At 40.4% G+C, this 21280-nt stretch overlaps 3 protein-coding genes across 5 annotated transcripts in view; 2 read left to right on the top strand and 1 right to left on the bottom strand.

Annotated features, from left to right (window-relative positions):
- Positions 1-5796, top strand: part of ppfia3 (PTPRF interacting protein alpha 3) — a 33748-nt gene extending 27952 nt beyond the window's left edge. For both annotated transcript variants that reach the window (XM_074655904.1, XM_074655903.1), the window contains exons 28-31: positions 823-891; positions 977-1142; positions 2444-2505; positions 2797-5796. In XM_074655904.1, the coding sequence (XP_074512005.1) occupies positions 823-891; positions 977-1142; positions 2444-2496 (288 nt within the window). In that variant the 3' untranslated portion in view covers positions 2497-2505; positions 2797-5796. The remainder of the gene's footprint in view (positions 1-822; positions 892-976; positions 1143-2443; positions 2506-2796) is intronic.
- A 1569-nt stretch (positions 5797-7365) lies between these two features.
- Positions 7366-19024, bottom strand: ntf4 (neurotrophin 4). Of its 2 annotated transcripts, none has more exons than XM_074655908.1 (2): positions 18906-19024; positions 7366-9479 (listed from the first exon to the last, which is right to left on the bottom strand). In XM_074655908.1, exon 2 carries the CDS (start codon positions 9458-9460, stop codon positions 8096-8098), a length of 1365 nt encoding a protein of 454 aa, XP_074512009.1. In that variant the 5' UTR covers positions 9461-9479; positions 18906-19024; the 3' UTR covers positions 7366-8095. The 2 variants fall into 2 exon arrangements, with proteins under 2 accessions (XP_074512009.1, XP_074512008.1); XM_074655907.1 differs by lacking the exon at positions 18906-19024 and adding an exon at positions 16890-17393.
- Positions 18526-21280, top strand: part of slc1a9 (solute carrier family 1 member 9) — a 33743-nt gene continuing 30988 nt past the window's right edge. Inside the window, exon 1 of the mRNA XM_074655906.1 lies at positions 18526-18582. The gene's annotated coding sequence lies outside the window, so the exon portion shown is untranslated. The remainder of the gene's footprint in view (positions 18583-21280) is intronic.

Raw genomic sequence — 21280 nt, 5'->3', positions numbered from 1 at the left:
TACTTCAAATCTATAATATGGAGCTATTTCTCTTTTCAAAGGTTTGACTGCTGAACACAAGATGTCTCCTGTAGTTCACTGAAAATGTGACCTGGAGGCTTCAAGTTACCTCAACACACTTGTTTAAGTCTAAGTTGCATATTGGATCATGATTGGCTTCCAAACTAGTTGTGATGTCATAAAATCGTGTTCATACCTCCATGTGTTGAACTGAGATTTTAGGGTAAAGACATAGAAGCAAACATCCAAGAGGCGGACGACTTTAACGTACCACTAAGGAATATCACTGTTACTTTAACAACTTTAATAGCTTTTCATTTTTTATACAATTTTCAGTCATAATTGGAGCCTTTATTTGCTTCAGTGAGAAAGATTGTTTTTTGTCAGGCAAGGGCTTTAATGATATTTAAGATAACCGATATTTTAAGAGAACTGAAGAAGCTTCTTGGATGAGAAGTGAAACGTCTTCAAGAATCTAAACCAAGTCCAGGTGCTGCTGATTTAACCCCTTACTCGGAAGATAATAAGTGGTGTTTTTTGTCTTAAAGAATACATAAGTCAAATTTTCTTTTGATCTTACGTATACAGTATGATAAGCACCAGGCCGGGGACTTTGTTGCATCTCTCTCCATCATTTCCTGTCTATAATAAAGGCTTAAAATGCCTGAATGTATACTTAACAGTAACAAGCCTGACCCTTTAGAGTTCCAACAGTGCTGGTTTAAAGCAGGCATGATATTCAAACAGCACACCCGCCCTGAAAATGTGTCATCTGCAGAGTCCAACTGAATCTCAAAGCTCTACATCACCTTTCTCCTGCAGGCCAGACAGCTCCTGGAGCAAGAGTACAACACCCTCATCTCCATGGGAACCGAGAGACGACCTGATGAGGTAAGCATGCTAAGTCAGGCTGGAAGATACAGTTTTGACTGGATTGTGATGGATTGCCTGAGTGGCCATCTTTCTGTTTATATAGCAGGATGGAGCGAAGACGTTCACCCGCTCGCCCTCCTGGAGGAAGATGTTTAGGGAGAAAGACCTCCGGGGCGTGACCTCCGACTCCGCCGAGACCCTGCCTGCTAACTTCCGTGCCTCAGCCATCTCCACGCCCTCCGTTACCCTGAGAAAGGTTCAGAGTGATGGTGAGTACGACCCGTGACCTCTGACACCTTCGCTCTCATGTTCACATTTGTTTGGCTCCTCTGAAGCCTCGAGGCGCGTCTCAATTTAGACGATGTGTGATGACCTGTTACTCTATATGGCATTACTCACAAGAAGAGCATGACAGGAATCAGGGCAGAACGTCTGTTGTAGAGAGGTTACAGGGCTGATCGGGTGTTCTGCAGAAAATAAATGTCTTGATTTGAAATGTACTGATGAGGATTAAGGCCAGGCTTAAGGGAAAAATAATGAGGCGGGAGATTTTTTTTTTATTTTGCATTTCGAGAATGAAGTTGAAAAGTTGAGAATAAAGTTGAAATACCATTTTGAGAATAAAGTTAAGAATAAAATCAAAATGTTGAGAACAAAGTAAAAAAGTTGGAAAAAAGTAAAAAAAAAGATTTAAAGAATAAAGTCGAAAAGTTGTTAAATTAGAATAAAGTCAAAATGTTGAGAATAAAGTCAAAATGTTGAGAATAAAGTCAAAATGTTGAGAATAAAGTCAAAATGTTGAGAATAAAGTCAAAATGTTGAGAATAAAGTTGAAATGTCGAGAATAAAGTTGAAAAAGCTGAGAATTAAGTTGATATGTTAAGAATAAATGATAGGAATAAAGTTGAAATGTTGAAAATAAAGTCGAAATGTCGAGAATAAAGTCGTAAATTTGAGAATAAGGTCGAAAAGTTTAGAATAAAGTTGAATTGTTGAGAATAAATGTTGAGAATAAAGTTGAAATTTTTAGAATAAAGTCAAAATTTTGAGAATAAATGTTAAGAATTAATGATGAAAATAAAGTGGAAATGTTGAGAATAAATGCTGAGCTTTTGAGAATAAATCAAACTACTAGCGTCAGCCCACATACTGAAATTTCTACTACTCTCGACATTTTGACTTTATTCTCAAAATGCTAAATAAAAAAAAATCTTCCTCCTCTCATTTTTTCTTCTTATGCCTGGTCCTAATACTAATAATAGCCTTGGACAGAAACATTTGTTTTCAGCCATGTTATATAAGCCGCTGCAAAACCACAACCAGCGTCACATGCACAGAGCAGTTTGGTTGGTTTCATGCTACTGTGCCATTAGTTTGGCGGAGGAATTTTCTCTTTCCTGTAGCAAAGGAACTGGCAATAACAAGGAACAAATGCTTCAAAGGACAGAGGAAGACTATTATCCCTCATTCCACTTCTTAATGGGAATGCCTGTGGAAGGTCAGTGCTGTTTAAGGCATCGCAGTTAAGATAATGACCCCTTCTGTGTCTGTTTCCCGCTCTCCAACACAGCCAGCTCTGGTGCCCGGGGTGAATCTGCCTCAGTGAGGACGTACTCCTGTTGAGGGGCTGAGGTGAGAACACACGTTAATTAAACTGTCTCGTAGTGTTTCATCCGTGTGGGGATTTATCTGTGTGGTGAGACAAAACTCTTCCGAAATGCCTTTTCACATGTGCCGAGCACATTTCTTTGAACCTCGTTGTTTTATGTATTCGTTTGTTGAGGTGGATTGGTTTGAGCCTGGGATTTTAGTAGTCCCCTTAAGGTCTTTCAAGTGGTGGGTTTGGTTTGTTGGGGATTTAGGCAGAGTTGAATTAAGGCCACGGACGCAGTGACGTGGGAATAATGCTGTTTGTCTCCTCAGGGCGCTGACTGGATTGGGACTAGAGGACCCTCTCGCTCATCCACGGAGAAAGAAGCAATGAATATAACCATTTATCTTCAAAATAAATCTATCGGTCTGACCATTCTGCAATAACAGAAGCAAAGGAATAAAGGGGAAAATGACATGAAGAATGTATGAATGTATTTTCCGCCCAGACTGGGAAGGTTGAATGGGATCAGCTGTTTTCTCTCTCTGTCTCTCTCTTCCTGTCCTTCTGTCTTTGCTCTTCCTCTCTCTCAGTTCGACTGTGCTGTGGGGTTAATGAAGGACAACACCGGTGTTGCTTCGGTTTGTTTCCCCCCTCTCTTCATTCCTGTCGGAGTCTGCACACAGTCAGCAGAGTTGGCAATATCAGGGCTCATTTTCCTACCTTCAGAGGAAACCACTACTTGCTGCCATTTATTCTCTTACAGTTTGAAAACAACTAAACGTGTCGCCTTATAACTTCTGCTCAACAACAGGTGTTTTTAATGAGAGCCAGGGCAGAAGTTAACCTCACCGTAAAGTTTGAAAAACAAGAGGAATGACTGGAAGGATGGTAAAATTGTAAACTGATTGGGGGACTGGACATAAACCAGTTAAACAACACCGGTGTTCTCCTTCCTGCTCACGGTGTCCAGTGTCAGCTATTGTGGCTCTATTGTTGGCTTCTATGGTCCAGTCAGGGGGGTCCAGGTGTCCCCAATTGGTCGTGGTGGTGTAGTAAAACACGTCCGAGTTCAGACCGACCACATCAGAGGGTCCCTCCTCATGCTTTGTCTATTGGCACCTTGAAAGCCGATAGGCTGAGTAATAATCTCTTTTGAAGGGACCCCATTATGGAGATCAAAGGCTCAGAGGTGGATGGGACTGGGTGGAGCGAGGCCACAGGGGCATTGTGTTCATGATGGCGATGGCAGGAAATCCATAAAGTGTTGGTACCACTTTCTGTAAAGGCTGAGTTTATAACTTTTAAAGGGGCACGCCGCAGATTTTCTCATATTTTACATCAGGAGAATTACTCAGCCTGTAAAAACAGTTGTATAATGTCTTCTGTGGTGCTGCACAAGCTTTCCAGAAAGACTCTACTGAGTTGCATTACGGGAAATGTAGGATCCAGCGTTTTTGAAGCTTGACTCATACATCACACAGGCACATATGGGTACTTCGCAAAAAGTCAAGGCCGTGCCCCCTTTTGGGGGAAGAAAACCCAAGAGCCCATAGACTTCAATGCAATTTAACGTGTGTTTTGTGCGTCAAATCTCAGTTCTGAAAGCCTCGGTTAACCCGCTACACAACAGCTTTTCATCATTTTCTCTCCTGTGACAGCGAGTTTCTGTCCCCCGAAAAGGGAGTGCAGCCTCGGCGATGATCTTTTTTAGGACACAGCAGGGGAACAAATCAAAGATGAGTTTTGGGATTTATTGTTGGTGCAACCAACTACACAGCAACTCTTCGGCATAGCGCTATTACCATCAGCGGTTTGTTTAAAGTAGAAGTTTGGAGACATTCTTCTGTTTACTGTGTTGCCGTCTATGAGGGAAACGGGATTGTTTTCCCCCAAAACGTATTGCCGGTCTGATGTATACTGGGGACTAAAAAGTCAGGATATCTCGCCCTCTGATGCTTCGATCTTTACCAATTTCTGTTTTTTTTATCTGTGAGGTTCCCAACTTGTCTCCCAAGTGCATTACTAAAACAATTGACCACCCATTGAATAAATAATGTATAAATAGATCAGTAAAAAAGCTGTTAATAAAGACAAGTTTTGGGTTGCCAAGTTGTGAAATATCCATTTAGATGGTGTCAAATATGTGTCCATTACCTTCTTGAAAAGGGTTATTATTATCCATTATCAACATCATAACAACTTTTATAACTGCAGACTTTGGTAGCAAAGTATGAGGAACTTCATGTAAAAAGTCACAAGTTTTCTGACTTAATAATGAGATATGTGTGTCTGTGGTCCAAAATGCAGTTTTAGGGATCTTCCTAAACAAAAATCTAGCCGTTTGGAGTTTAAAATGTCAATAAGTTGATAATAAATGGATTAAAGAGCTAGTTTAAAAGACAATTTTTCTCAACCTTGCAACCCAAAAGTTATTTTTAATAATATAGTGTCTCATAACCGGCCTATAAATAAGTTTAATACAAATTGAAAGATGATTAACATGAAATAAGTTGAACATGTAGGGGATAGTAGAGTATGTCTTATAAGAAAGTGGTACCAAAGTGTTATGTTCTATATTTAGTAAGGCATGAGACGTTGAGGTTAGACTTTAACTCCACGATGTTGTCGTGAGCGTCATGACTGGTAATCATCAGCTCAGGGTGTTGGGTAATCCTGATGATGGGAGAGAGGAAGCAGAGAGACAAAACAGCGACTCACAGGGAAGAGAGAATAAAAGTGAGAGGATGGACAGAAGCCGGTCATTTTACTGCACACACAAGCCATAACAGAAACCAAGAGCTCTATGAGGAGGAGGAGGGTGAGATCAGAGAGAGGCAGCGAGAGAGGGCGAGCCCGAGGAAGCCCAGGAAACGAAACCTTTAGCCTCTGTGTTTACGATGCATGTCAAACAAACGACAATGACCTAAAAACATTTTTTTGGTGGTGAAGATATGAGGTGTCTTTAAAAAAAATATATATCTGTATGATAAACCTACAGGGGTTGGGAGCCTGGGGATCAATTTGTAAAATGTGTGTATTTTTTTCAGTTGTATTTTTTATTTTTTACGATATCTATTTATTTTCTTTAGGTATGTATTGGATAAATGTATGTACATGTTCCGTTCCTTCTCGACTTCATTTGAACTAGTTTTAAAAGTAAATATGAAACATTGAAAATGGTCATTCAAATACGCTACTGTATGTGTACATTTTGAGAACAAATTGTGCAATGATTTAACAGATTTCCATGATTAAAGTGATAGTAATACAAATTGAAAATATCATCTGGAAAATAAACAATAATGATGATGATGATGATGATGATGATGATGATGATGGTGATGTAAAAGAAAAAAAGAAAATAAAGCGATCCAGGAGGATCTGCTGATCATCGCAAACTTTCTCCATTTTTCTTTTTCCCCATTGATTTGTTTTATTCTTTCCCTCCTGCAGGTAGTCGTCTGTGTGCAGAGGTGAGTGTAACTAAGTACCTTTACTCAAGTACTGCTCTTAATTACAATGTAGGGGGAGACACTACAGGTGAATAGGGTTAAAATAGATTTTTTTTTTAATTTTCTGTTTAAATATGAGCTAATTTGCATACATTTCCAGAACAAAAATCCTCACAGACATCTTTTGAATATCTCTTTTTTTAGGGCTGTCAAATTTAATTTGTTTAAACTCCACTGATTTCTTTAACGCATTAACGCAACTTAGATTTTTAGGTTGTAGCGGGCTCAGTTTTAAAGCTAGAGAGAAGATACTGGCATCATACGAAACTAGAAAAAACCTAGAGAATCAACCAACCATGTCATACTAGCTTGTTGCGAAGGAGGCTAAATAACGCTCCAAACATATGCTAAATTTTGGCGAGGAAAAACTGGCATGGCCATTTTCAAAGGGTTCCGTTGACCTCTGACCTCAAGATATGTGAATGAAAATGGGTTCTATGGGTACCCACGAGTCTCCCCTTTAAAGACATGCCCACTTTATGATAATCACATGCAGTTTGGGGCAAGTCATAGTGAAGTCGACACACTGACAGCTGTGGTTTGCCATGTGATGATTTGAACATATTTTTTTTTTACGCTAAATACCTGTGAGGGTTCCTGGACAATATTTGTCATTGTTTTGTGTTGTTAATTGATTTCAGTTTAATACATACAGTATTTACATACATTTACATAAAGCAGCATATTTGTCCACTCCCATGTTGATAAGAGTATTAAATACTTGACAAATTTCTCATTTTGAACAGATAAAAAAAGTGTGATTAATTTGCGATTAGTGATTAACTATGGTCAATTATGGGATTAATCACGGTTAAATATTTCAATCGATTGACAGCCCTACTGTTTTTATATTTTTATATCATTAAAATACTGTCAACAGCCATAAAAAAATCAATTTTTGCCATGTTTTTAGGAATAAAATATTATATAAATCAGGCTATGAATGATATATTAACAAATCCCTCAGTAAAAAAACCTTCAGAAAATAGATAGGAATGAAACTCGAAAGTTTGGATGATGTAAGTGCTACTGAAGTGGACATTTCTGTCTCAGTCTGAGAAAAACCTAATTTTGAGAAAACTTATTCTACTCCATCACAGTTATGAGGCAAATGTTGTCCTTCATACTCTATACATTTCTTTAACAGCTTTAGCCACTAATTACTTTGTAAATTAGGATTATGCACACAAAATATGCAGGGTTATTTTTAAATTATGGCATTGTTACACAAGTAACAGATCTGAATATTTCTTCTATTATTAACTGTGTTTTATGAAACAGTAAAATACCTGAAATGTATACTTATAACTTGTCTTTTCCAAAAATAAATCCCAGACTGATTTGAGAATTCAACTCCGCATATCAGTTAAGTTGTGTGAAACACAATTTGCTGAGTACAAAGATCCTTTATTACCACATTTTGGCAGGCAAACTGAACAAACCAGCAGATGGTAAAATGATCTTGTTTAGGTGTCATGTGATTTACATTCATGAACCACATTGAACAAGTTCCACACACGGAGATGTTTCCTGCCACAAAACATAAATCATCAGCCCCGAGTGAGACCTTGCTGCAGTGAGCCCACGCTGTAGTTTCTGTATCAAATACTAAAAAAAGCACTGTCACATTTATGGTAATCCATATGGGAACAGTGTGGAGCAGTAAAATGGAGCCTCAGTAGGTGGCGCTCCTTCCTCTCACAACCCGAGCGGCCCAGAGGCTGGAATTATCATCAGACACTGGAGAGACCTACCACTCCATGAAGACTTCTTCTATAAATACACAGATATACATAGCTTCATACATAAAGGTATACTGGTGTCACATATATATAAAGGAATATATTAATATCAAGGACATACACATGCTTACATACTAATCAAAAATAACTTAGATTATGAAAGATAAATCATAAAAAAACAGTACTTTTTAAAGTAAAATCTCTATATATGAAAATGTTCCCTAAGATCTAGTGTTGAGGTCTTCTTGTTTTTTTCAAAAGTCATTTGAAGTCGTGGTGGAGGGGGGGACGAAGGAGAGAGGGGGGGTGCACACAGAAGGATGTCCCAGCTGCTCTGCTCTGTGTCACTTTCTACTCCCCCCTCCCCTCCTCTCTCAGCCTCTCCCGTTCCTCGTCAAGACCTCCCTCCCCCCCTTCTGATTGGTTCTGTACAGCAGCACGCACACGCAGGACGAGTCGATGCGGATCCACTTCCAACTGATTCTGTCGTTAGCGTCTTTGGTGAGCGCTCGGACGTACGACTGCTTGGCTTTGCACTCGCTCACCCACTGTTTCTTATCCACGCCCAAGCAGCCTTCCCTCGGCGCCGCGCCGGCCCCCGACCTGCCGGCGTTGCTGGGCTGCTCCGGCTTGCCACAACGAGTCTCAAAGAAGTACTGTTTGAGTGGTCCTTTCTGGGTCTGGATCTCCTGCAAGATGGTGACCGTCTGACCGTGGTAGTCAACGGCGGTCTTCTTGTCAATCACCCAAACGCTGTTCGAATCGCACACCGAGAGCTCCCCTCTCCGTCTGTCGATCAAGTGTGAGCGTTTATCCCTTTTAACAGGGCGGCCGACCTCGGTAGAGTCTGCCCAACTCAGAGTCGTGCTCCTGTCGATCGCCCGGTCCCCGTGACCCTCGATGTGTCCGTCCATGTCCTCCTGCTCCTCTCCGTCCCGGTCCTCCTCCAGCAGGCCGCTCTCCAACATGAGCAGGAGAGGCGGGTGCTCTGGAGGCGACGGGGAGGGAGAGAACAGGACTCGCGGATGCGCGTCCAGAAACATATCATCTCCTTCTAAGATAATGCCCAGCCCGGTCCCCAGACCCGGCCCTTCCTCCTCGGTCGGACCTCTTCCAGCCCTCGGTGTAGGTGCATCTCTCAGCTTCTCCGAGGGAACAGTTGGATCTGGTTGACCCGTTAGATCAGCAGCAGGACTGACGGCATTCTGGGTTTCCGCTGTCGTAAGTCTTTCTGTATAGTCCTGAAGGTTGTCCTTCTTGGAAAAGTCCGCAAAACTGGCGTAGTCTCGCCTGCTGCTGCTGTCAGTTTTGTAGTCCTTTGGTAGAGAATTATCCTGGGAAATCTCCTCGGTCCTGAGTGTTCCTCCTTCTGTGGGAACATCCACGCTGTCACTGCTTCTGTCATCGCTGCCTGAGTTGCTGTGTGATTGGTAGGTTCCTTGAGTCTCCACTTTGAACGTGGACGTCTCTTTATCTGCAGAGGATTTCACATAATCCCTTCGGTTCTGGAGGTTTTGTGTGTTGGTGTGTTGGCTGAGAGCAGCAGCCATGTTGTAGTCCGTTTGTGAGGCATTTCCATGGGAGTTGTAGTCCAGGGGGAGAGCAGCGAGGCGAGCGGCCGGGTCTCTGCGGTTGTCAAAGCCAGGCTCTGTCGTCGCGGCGGCAATCCTGGACACGGGGTTGTGAGGGAAGGGCAGGGCCGAGGCAATCACCATGGCAACCAGGGGAAGCCAGTGCATCACTCCCAAGACGTATCAGCTGATGAATCAGAGAGAGGAAGAGGGAGACAATGTTAGTTTATACAATGCAAATTGTGGCTTCTACAGTTAACCTAAGTACCTCAATTAAGATGTAAAATGAGAGGTTTTACTGGCGGCCCGCAGCTTTATGACCCCGCTGCTTTTACCACTGAGGTATGGCTTTAAAATCTTGGCAGAAGTCGTGGAAAAATAGGACAAAGTACCGCAAGGTCACCCTCTGCTTCTTCATGTGGGAAGATGATGTTCGGCTATGAACACTGTAGATCCTGAAGGGCTGACCTTGAAATACTGACAACCTAGTATGTACGAAACTTTATAGCCAAAGGAAATGGGTTCAGAAGAGAAAACAAGCCTCCCCTTTCAGCTTTTAAAAGGAACCACTTTTTCCTTTTTTTTTGTTCTGTTGTAGTTTTTCTAAGATCCAGGAATCTTTTTAACAGACATGGTTTACCTCATACGAACACATTAGAAGCAAACGTCCCAGTACCGTTGTGGTAAACCTCAGGAATTCTCCCGGATCTCACCTGGGCTGTGGGGGAGTTTGTTTTCCTTTGACAAGATGATGCCTGAACACGATACAATACATCTGCGGATGCCTTGGATCGGACCATTATTTATAGTCACATGTAATCATAACTATTGTAAACACCCTGCCTGTCATAACCTGCTGTATTGAAACTTTGAGAAAGAGTTGATTTTTGTGTGGCAAAAATATGAAACAAATACTGCAGAATCTTTGTAATACATCATCTTAGGGCTGGAGGCATGAAGCAGCAGCAGTAGGTGATATTTACAGTCTCAAAAACTGTGAAAAACTGTTGCACATGTTACTAAAATGTTATTAAAAATTCATTTTAAAACTGCAACGATTAGTTGATGGACAGAAAATTAATATCTATTAACTATTTTGATCATTTAAGACCATTTTCAAGCAGAAATGCCAAACATTCAATATTTCCAGCGTCTCAAATTTGAGCATTTGATGCTTTTTCTTGTTTTATATTATAATAAATAGAACATCTTTGTGTTTTGGACTGCTGGTCGAACATTTGAAGACGCCACCGTGGGCATTTTTCACTGTGATCTGATGTTCTATCGACCAAACGACTAATATATTTATCAAGAAAATAATGAGTAGATTAATCAATAATGAAATTAATCATTGGTTGCAGCCTTAGTGTATTTAATTAATTCAAATTAATTAAATTAACAACCCAGTCGCACAGCAGTTCGTGAAATATTCACAAAATGTAATGTATTGATTTGTGTACATAGACATAAATTTCTAATTTTTTTCATCATGAATAGCACAAAACAAATTCGTATGTAATCCATGTACAGGAGTATAAAGAGCGGCGAACGCCGTGTAGGGAGGTCGGGGTGGATGGTAGGGTCAAAAAAACACAGGACTTACACCCAGGAGACTGCTGTTCGTATCCTGTGTGAAGCCAAAGGTCAACGTTGATTTATTTGTCGCGTAACTTCCGTACTTAAGTTACAGCACCTCCGGAGTTATTTTAACCCAAACGATCTTTTCCTAAACCTAACTAAGTAGTTTTATTTTGAAACATCTGAAATGGAAATTGACACGTGTTGCTGGACATTCGTAGGAAAAAGCATGAAAAATACATTTTTGAAAGTCGCGCTGACCATCACAAAAAAAAATAGATAAATAATCAAATAGATTAAATTCCGTGACTATTTCACTAACCGCTGTGGAACTGTGTTGAAATTAAAGGACAGCAAATGAGACATTTAACATACATTTAACTGAATTATTTTAACACAAAAATGTTACAGTTACACAAACAAATACGTGGTGACACATTGAAAAGTCATTACAACAAAACTCGAAATAAAGCACTCCCTCGCGTGAGCCAATATGTAAACACGCGCAGGAGATTTCAGGTAGTTTGTCACGTCTGACATCATCTGGATAAAACATGGTGATTCACTTGTGTTTCAAAGGAAGGTTCACCTGTGACTAACTGGAGGAATATTCCAGTCAGCCGTCCATGTGGCGCGTACAGTGGGATGGCATTCAGAGGAGGTGTTTGAAAGCAGGGAGGAGGTCACTTGGAAAGAGTTAAAATAGGTGGAATGATCAGAATGTGAGAGATGCAGCTGTACTGGCGAGACTCCTTCACGGCTTTCCTCAGGCAACGAGGAGGGGAAAAAAAACACACAACATAAAACAAGCGTGAAGGAAGGAGTGTCACGACTGTTTGTTTGCTCGAGGGTGAACTGAATGGATGAATCAGTGAGTGACCATCAGTGAGTGACGACAGTAAACCCCTCTCAGTGACAGGATACGTTACTCAGCAGGGCCGCACCCTGGACACAATGCAGCCGCCGAGGAGCAACAAGGTTTGACTTGCCGCATCACACATGTAGTCACCTGGGGCGCTCAAAGTGCGTGCTTGTCATGCTGACGATAAATACCATCAAAGTGCGTTGAGCTTCCTGTTTGCTCTGGCTACTGTTACACGAACGACGCACCGGACCTGCCAAACAAAACCCAGGTGTTTTGGCGGATGAAAGGGAGTTAAACGGTGAACCGGGGCTGTTAACACACCCCTCAAACATGGAGAGGCAAGCCAACGGCAATTAAAGCTCAGAGTGTGTTGCAGCAAAGTCTCTACTAGAAGATCATTTGTGAGAGGAGGTGGTGGATATCCAGGAAGAATGTGTAGGATTTGTACTATGTGAGAGCGTCTGCTATTCTTAAGGGCTTTCTCGGAGGCCCCACACAGAAGGCAGGCAAACTCACTCTCTAAGTGCTTTCTTTGTAAAACAGCAGCAGCACTTCATCACCATGCTCCATTTGCTACAATGACACGCATCATTTGCGCTCCCTGCAAGGCTAGACGAGGACCATGATGTTCTCCCGCCCTCTGGACCCGACCCAAGCACTCTGAATCCCAAAAACCCCCAGACCAACACACACACAAATCCCAGTCACTGTAAATCAAAAAACCTCACTTAGTGAAAACACTGCACACTTGTGTTAATCCTAATCTCCGTAGCCTGAACTTCCGCCAAAAGAGCAGAGGAAGAATACCCTGCAACCACAGGACACGGGCCTAAACCAACAGACAGAGAGCAACCACGTCACCCAGCAAAACTCCATGAATAAACAGACTAACAGACTAAACTATGACATGAACTGTGAGGCCTCCACGAGCCACAGCGGCACCCGGAATTATTTAGCATCGATTGTGAGGCTGTATGTTAATTAAACAGGCTGAGAAGCGGCCTGTTTCTTCTTGTTTTATGTGCCTTTATGTTCACTCGGTGTCCGTCAGAAGAAAACTGTGCAATACTGAAACATTCCCAACAGGATATCAGGGAGACGAGCCCGGAGAACATTTTTAAGTGACAGCTTGAGATCCATTTCAGTTTGCTTTCACAGTGTTTCCCTCCCTCTGAACCACTATTTATTTGACTATATTACTGATTGTACTTGTTTATATTTAACCACTGTTTCTCCTTATTGTAAAGCACCTTGTGCTACATTTTTGTGTAAATTAAAGGGTGTTTTATAAATGTTATTAAGGCTGCAACTAACAGTTATTTTCATTTTCTTTTAATTGATTAATCTACTGATTCTTTTTCTTGATTCATGGATTAATTATAAAACATCACAAAACTGTGGGTCCAAGGATGTTTTCTTATTTCTAATTTGTTATTTTGTTAGATCAACAGTCCAAAACCCAAATAAATTACACTTACGATAATGTAAAATAGGGCAACATATGATTATTATGGCGAAAAGAATTCACGATAACGGTATTATCAATTCATCTTTAACTTTAGTTTATTGCACGTTTTGTCTCTTTTGGCAAATTAGTTACACTCAAATTACAAGTGTAGCGAGGGGGAGAGAGAGTCTGTAACCAGAACTGTACAAAAGCGTACAAAAAGAACAATTACACTAATGGATAGTGAAAAGGTATACGCCACATGAACTGACAAAAGCAAGAATGGAAAGAAACAGAAATTATTTAAGAGGCGCTGGATTATTTACACAATATTATAATAGGTTTATTATTGACATAATATCAATATTTCATTTTCGCGACACCCCCAATGCAAAACAATGGAAAGCAGCAGATTTTTCACATTTTAGAAGCTTGCACCAGAGAATCTTTTTTTGCTTTAAAAATTACCAAAACGATTAATCGGTTATCAGAATAGTTGCCGATTACTTTTCTGTTTTTCTGTTGTTGATTAAAAGACTTGAATTGTTGCAGCTCTAAAAACTATTATTATCATTATGAATTTAAGCTACTAAAACACATAAATCCAACGACCTTGTTGACGTGCAGCTACTACAGACTAGCGCTGCAACGATTAATCAATTAGTTGTCAACTATTAAATTAATCGCCAACTATTTTGATAATCGATTAATTGGTTTGATTTTTTCAAAATTCTCTGATTCCAGCTTCTTAAATGTGAATATTTTCTGGTTTCTTTACTCCTCTATGAGAGTAAACTGAATATCTTTTATATCATTTGAGGACGTCATCTTGGGTTTTGGGAAACACTGACATTTTTCACAATTTTCTGACTAATTGATCGAGAAAATAATCGACAGATTAATCGACAATGAAAATAATCGTTAGTTGCAGCCCTAATACAGACGCTTTGCTCTAAAACATGACAAATGCAAACATACAGAAAAAAAACAATAAAGGAAAGTGTCTCTGTGGTAAATTGGTCTGACTGGTGTTTTGAGTGCTGCCGGTGTGAACCGCAGGGGTTTAATCCACATGAGACAGCCTGAGTGAAGGAGGAATCAGTGGGAATTATGGTACAGAGGGTTTCTGGCTGTGAGAGCCACCCCAGGAAACAGATGCCATGAAGCAGCCCCACACCTGGCAGCGGCTACTGTGCTATTAGCCTTTTAACAAAGCAATGCCCCCCCACATGCGTGGCTAATGTCAGACACGTCCATCTGACAGAGAGTTAATGCACTCTGTGTTAGTGTTAGGACCAGGCCCCGTCCTAACCTAATCCTGCCTACTTTGAAGTCGACGGGGGTGGAAGATGCCTGGAGGACAGTTTGCGGCTCACATCACATCTTTCAGCAGATTTTATGACAAGTTTGGGCTGACTAAGCTGTCTGAAATGCATCCGAGGGTGACCGCCACAAACAGTGACAACAGGAGTGGCTGCGAAAACCATGTGACGTGGAAAAAAAACACATGCAGGTAAATGTTTGTCCTCCCTCTCTGCCGGTCTCTCTGTGAGGGTATAGACTCAAGAGTAAAAGCCTTGGCTTCTCATTTGCGATGCCTTGCTGTCCCACTGTGCAAACAGCCCATTAATTCCAGCTCTGTGATTGTTTCATACCACGCTCAGCCTCCTCCTCTCTGTACATGAGCTCCATATGAAACACCTCTATCAGTCACATCTCTGGCAAATCACATGTTCTTTCTCTTTCACACATCACACAACATGACAATACAAACTTGTTATGAGCTGTAACTAAGTATATTCACTCATGTACTGTACTACAATCTTGAGGTACTTGTACCTGAGTATTTCTGCTACTTTACACTACATTTCAATGGGAAATACTGGTTTTTTTTACTCCACTACATTATTTAATAACTTATGTTACATTGCAGATTCAGATAACCAACAAATACATGATGATTTCATATTATTGATTAAGATAAAACTTACCTACCAGCTGCAACATTAAAGTGATGGACACATTAATGCATCGATAATTATAATGCTATAATATAATATATATGATTCAGTGGTGGAAAGTAACTTAGTACATTTACTCATGTACTGTACTTAAGTACAGTTTTTCGGTACTTGTACTCAATACTTCTACTCCACTACATTTCGGAGGCAAATATTGTAAGTTTTACTGCCCTACATTTATTGTAAAGCTTAAGTTTCATTGCTGATTCAAATTAAAAATACAAAATATAAATCATCTAATAAATGATGATGTATTATTATAACTTAAACTACACATCAGCATATAAAGTCATTACAATCAGCTCCACCTTTACCAGCTCTTACATTAATGCATCAATATAACTACAATCTGCATAATGAGTACTTTTGCTTTTGGCACTTTAGGTATATTTAAATGCCAATAATAATTATTTGATTAAGTAAAAATTTGAACACTTTTACTAACAGAGTATTTCTACACTGTTGTAGTACTTTTACTTTAAGATCAGAGTACTTCTTCCACCACTGCAGATGAGGTGTACATGCATGTATAGTGCAATAAAATAGCAAAACAAATATGTTCCTCTTTTAAAAGCTTACCAGACATCATACAGTACAATGTGATGAAACATTTTGTAAGTGAAATTTATTTCTATAGAAGATGTAAAAGCTGTAATTAAAGGATATTCTTACTGATTATTTCATTTGACCTTGCTCCTAAAAGAAGCCTGATCTTTAGACATTGTTTTAATGAAGACATCTGCAGCAGGTTTCGTTTTATATCACAACCTGTGTGATCTACCTGCGGGTTTGGAGCCAGGCTCAGTAAAGCACTCACCTCACCTGACTGACTGACTGCCAACGAAAACAAAAATGCGAATTAAGCTACAACTGTGCAGGACTAGCCAAAGAAAATAAAAAGTAAAGGACATGATTGATAATGGTGTGTTCACAATTAATGCTTCAATCTGGTGCAAAGAAACAACTGAAAATAGTTTGTTTTTTTTAAAAATGCATGAAATAAGTGAAACATAACATTTCATCAAATAACAGTATGGCAGTTATGTTTGCAATGCATGGATATATAAGTAAATATATGAGCTGATAAATAAATAATGACATTCATGGGAAATAGTTTTTTGTTTTTTTTAAATGCATGAAATAAGTAAGACATAACATTTCAATAACAGCAGTTATGTTTGCATGAATGGATGTAAATAAGTAAATAAGTGAGCTGATAACTAAATAATAATTACATTCATAGCCAAATAGATGAATTAGGGGGTTCTTACTCACATTATGTAACTATCTAACTGGTTGAATGCATGTATATATTAATTCCTGCACACAGTATAATAGTAAAAGCCTGTTACATGGGGGTGTTCACAATTAATGCTTCAATCTGGTGCAAAGAAACAATTGAAAATACTTTTTTTTTTTTTTCTTTTAAATGCATGAAATAAGTGAAACATAACATTTAATTCAATAACAGTATGGACGTTATTGTTTGCATGCATAAGTGAGCTGATAAATAAATAATAAGACATTCTGAGCCAAATAATATCTACAATTAAATGAATTAAGGGTTTCTTATGTAACTGGTTGAATGCATCAATAAGCCAACACATGCATATATTAATTCCTGCACCCTGTATACTAGTAAAAGCATGTTTATTGCAGGCCTACATGTGAATAATAAAGCCATACCGTGTAGGTGAGATCCGGACCCCGCGTCCTTCCAGCTGACACCACATTGATTATAGAGTCCTGTCGCCTTGTTGCTCAACTGGTTTTAAAAAACATAAACTCAACAACACCTTCGTAGAGTAGAGACACCACAAAACTAATCACGAACACCTCTTTCTTCTCTTAATAGTCCGTGACATCGCATGAGATCTCCAAGGAGGGAAAAAAGTCAAAGTTAGAAACCAGAAAAAAACTTCTCTCCAGATCTCTGGTTGTGCGCTTCTTCTTCACACTGAGGAAAGACTAGTTCATAAACCCAGGAAAAGTGTCCAAAATGTAAAAGTGCCACCAAATTTAGATATTCCATGAGTTGTTACTCCTCCAAGGCAGATATCTCACTTCAAATATGTGAACTGAAGAAGTGGAGAGGTGAAGAAGTTGGCACAAATGTTTTAAGAACCTGAACTCCGCCTGAAACGCGTAAAGTCGGATTGACAGTGAAGCTAGCATGAGTCAGAATGACAACTTCTGGTTTTGACTTTCAAAATAAAACCCGCTTCTGGGTATTCGTATTGCGATGGAACGTCGAAGTAGCGTTAGTGTAGATCAGTGGTTCTCAAACTGTGGTACGCGTACCACTGGTGGTACTTGAGCTCTTTGTAGTGGTACGCGGAGGAATCTCTGAAATATTTTTTTAAAAATATTAAGAAATAGGGCTGACCCATAAATCATATTTTTGTCATAGGAAATAGTCCAATGGTTCTCAAACTATTTTCACCAAGTACCACCTCAGAAAATATTTGTCTCGCCAAGTACCACCATTATGACCGATGTCAAAATACAGTAGCGGAGGCCTACCCTATTCAGCAATGCACAGTTCACGCAAGAGGCAAATTTATTCCTAATAAGAATATGACTTATTGTTGATTTTTGTCAAAGGGGGAGCACTGGAACTGGCACTTATACTCTTCCAGACAACTCTCATACTATGCAAGGGGCAGCCTCTCACACTAGGCCTGCACCAGATGAGGAACATCTGCCATGTGCGATAACACTGTTCAGTATTGCCATGACGATATGACTTGTGATGAATAAACAAATATTGAAGAGTGCATATTAGCTATACATATACATTTACTGTATTTAAAATATAACTAGGCTAAATGTTGTTTCTAGAGCAGCAACAGTAATGTTTACAACGGCAAAGTCACCATATAAACTCCTTAATATCTCACTGGAAACAAATCTAACATGTTAATAAAATAAATCATATTCCTGACGTGAAAATACTAAGTGAAGTTTATAAAGACTGAAGAACATGAAAAATATGATTTATGGGTCAACCCTATTTCTTAATAATTTTCAAAAAATATTTCAGAGATTCCTCCGCGTACCACTACAAAGAGCTCAAGTACCACCAGTGGTACGCGTACCACAGTTTGAGAACCACTGTCCTATGACCTCCTATATATTTTTTTTGATCTGAGCTGTACTAGTGTTTGTTGTTGTTTTTTATATTCTTATTGTGTTTGTGAAAATAAGAAAACCCAATAAACATAATAGTGAAGAAAAAAAAAAGAAGTAGCATTAGTGGGTTTTATTTCGAAGACACAAACAAGACACTTCCGGCGCAACTTCTCCTTCTTCTTCTCTGCTGCTGAATTGACTCCGGTTTCTCCTGGGAAGCGCAAAGACACGTTTTTTTCCTCAGGAGGTTAGTATATTAAAAAAGAGACCTACAGCATTACAACGAGTAACATCTGTGAGAACAGATGTGTCTAGAACTCGTTTCCTAAACACATGCATTTAATTTAACTCTAATATAACACGAATCCGGCGTTTAAATGAGCAAAATTAGCACAACAAAGTCCCATTTCATGCATGCTAGATGTGATGCATTCAAACAAACATTGTGCCAGTTGTAAAGTCTAGACATGTGCGTGACTGAGAATTTGTTTTACCTTCTTCCTCCCCCCACTTTTTTTTTTTTCATCTCTGCCCCACAGTTCACAAGAAGAAAACAATTTGATGAATTACCAGCAGTGTTGTGTTGGCACCGGTTCATTATGGGTTGGTAACAGTGCAAATTATTACAAACAAACTGTAGTGAAGCTGGATGGCGCAATTTGCCTGCAAGTGTGCATGGGTGCAACATAATCCCCTCTGGCTCAATCAGACCTGAGGATGTGAACTTCATGTTTTAATGCCAAACCAGAGTCTGCTTTCAGATTGCTTCCTGTTTGCTTGCACCAGGTCTTTTTTTTTTGGCGGGGGGGGGGATATATGTGTGCCAGCTCTTTTGGCAGGTGAGTAGAGTGTCTCTGACAGGATAATTTGGATCTTGATGACCTCATTGGCTGTAATTAGTACTTTCATACTTCATGGCCATTATATCCAAAATACAAACAGTGGTTTACAAAAGTAAAAATACAGATGGCACACAAACAGAAACAGATACATGTTTCAACATGCAAACAGGCCAAAATCCATGGTGCAAATAAGTAAATACAAAGTGCAGAGAAGTGGGATTTATTAAAGGGACTATTTGTAACTTTCAGAAATGCTTGTTAACAGCAACACCTGTGGCCGTTAAGTCAATGAAAGTCAGCGTTGGGCTCATGCCTGTGCTCGCTCTACATAGACATGAACGAGCATCGTTTAAAACAGTGAGGCGACACACGTCAGCTAAAACCACAATATCACTCTATATTTCACCTGCCTGGCAGTAATGTTAGCTGACCAGACGAAGGTCTCTCCATGAATCACTGCTGATCCTAGTGTTGGCTTTTCCTGCTTCAGCCCCAGAGGCTGAAGCAGGAAAAGCGGGTCGGTGCCGGGGCTGAAGCAGGAAGAGAAACATTATAGTCTCTCGACAGCGCCCGCAGGGGAGACACCGGCTTCCGGTCGGAGACGATAACGTTTCTCGCTGCGGAGCCCCGTCACTTCACAAGACACCAGCTCTGTTGGTCTGGAGGAGCTGCAGCATGGGATCCCGACCCGGTAGATTTATATATGTAAAAAGTTACAAACAAACTACGGTAGCTGCCTATTCATCTGCAATAATTACAAACATGTATTATTTATTGTTTCATACATATTATATGATTTCATTACAAAAATTTCCCTAAAGGCTTCTATGTATCCTCCATTCCATGCGTACATTTGAACAGGGGTGGACTTACTGATTTGAGGGCCTATAGGTAACGGTTAGCATGGGGCCCCCTGAATACCAGCCCTGACCCCCCGTTACACCAACCAGCTGTTATTTTTAAATACTGCATCCCAGAATACCCTCTTATTTTAAACTACAGGCCTGACACACTTCTAGGTCTTCTATGAATTCATAAGCAACTATTCTCCATTAATTTTATAGGATACGTACTGCCGGCTGTTTACAAAGCATTTACCTTCAAACATTAGTGTCCAATTTTCATGTGACGTCTTAAGGCCTTGACACACCAAGCCAATGGGCGGCCGTCGGACAGTTTAGGGTCGTCGGTGAGCGTCTGTCGGCCTAGTTTTTTGCAGTGTTTCCCACACTGTTGGCTCTCGTCTGCCTGAGTTTTTTTGGCCGATTCAGCTCGTCATTTTCGGCAGCGGAGCCCGTTGGTGAGAGAAATCACTCTGATTGGCTATTCAGCTTAAACGAATCAGTGCATGAGAGGAGAAACGGAAGTGAGGAAAGCAAGCCAACGAGTAGAGGCAAGAGGAAAAAACACAGAAGGCTCTTCTCATTTTTTCATCTTCGTCTCATCTGATCATTCCAATACACGGATATTTTCACAACGACATGGTCGTCTGGAATGAAGCTAAGTGGTGAGTGATGGTGGTGTGAAAATGGTCGGCAAACGCCGCTTTTTATGTGTCATAACGACGGCTTGTATATCCGCCGTCCTCAGCCTTCCGGTTTCCCTGTTTGACGAAGACAGAGTACCGCCATCTGCTGGTTTGGAGGTATATTTCCAGTCACGCAGGCGCAGAACATACGTGGTAGTTGGCCATCGGCTGTAGTCTTCGTGGTGTGTTCAAGTGCAACTTTTTGGCCAAGACAAAGGCGACGTGAGGCGACTCAATGGTCAGCCTTTGTTGCCGCCTATTCTTTGATGTCAGCTTGGTATGTCTGGGAATTTAGATGTCAGCAGTGTGATTTTCATTATTCGTCATCATAAAGGGATCTGAAAGTTACGTGCTAAGTTTTTATAGACGCCGCGGGCAAAGAAACAAGTGATTACTTATTGGTGCTCCTCCAAATCTGGGTGTCTTGCAACACACAACATTTTTACCTCCGCCAAGGCCAAAGGCCTAGGAAGGAGGTTATCACTGGCATTGGTTTGTTGGTTTATTGGTTTGTTTGTTTGTTGGTCACAACAATCCATTCGATTTTGATGACGATCCGGAGGTTGAGGGGGTGG

Source organism: Sebastes fasciatus, chromosome 13 (assembly GCF_043250625.1).
Source record: "Sebastes fasciatus isolate fSebFas1 chromosome 13, fSebFas1.pri, whole genome shotgun sequence".
Lineage (NCBI taxonomy): Eukaryota > Metazoa > Chordata > Actinopteri > Perciformes > Sebastidae > Sebastes > Sebastes fasciatus.
Note: the sequence above shows the minus strand (reverse complement) of the source record. Positions and strands in the feature narration are given on the sequence as shown.

What these genes read in the sequence shown, in the direction of transcription:
- ntf4 (XM_074655908.1), bottom strand. Translation starts at nt 9,460, where the DNA reads ATGCACTGGCTTCCCCTGGTTGCCATGGTGATTGCCTCGGCCCTGCCC.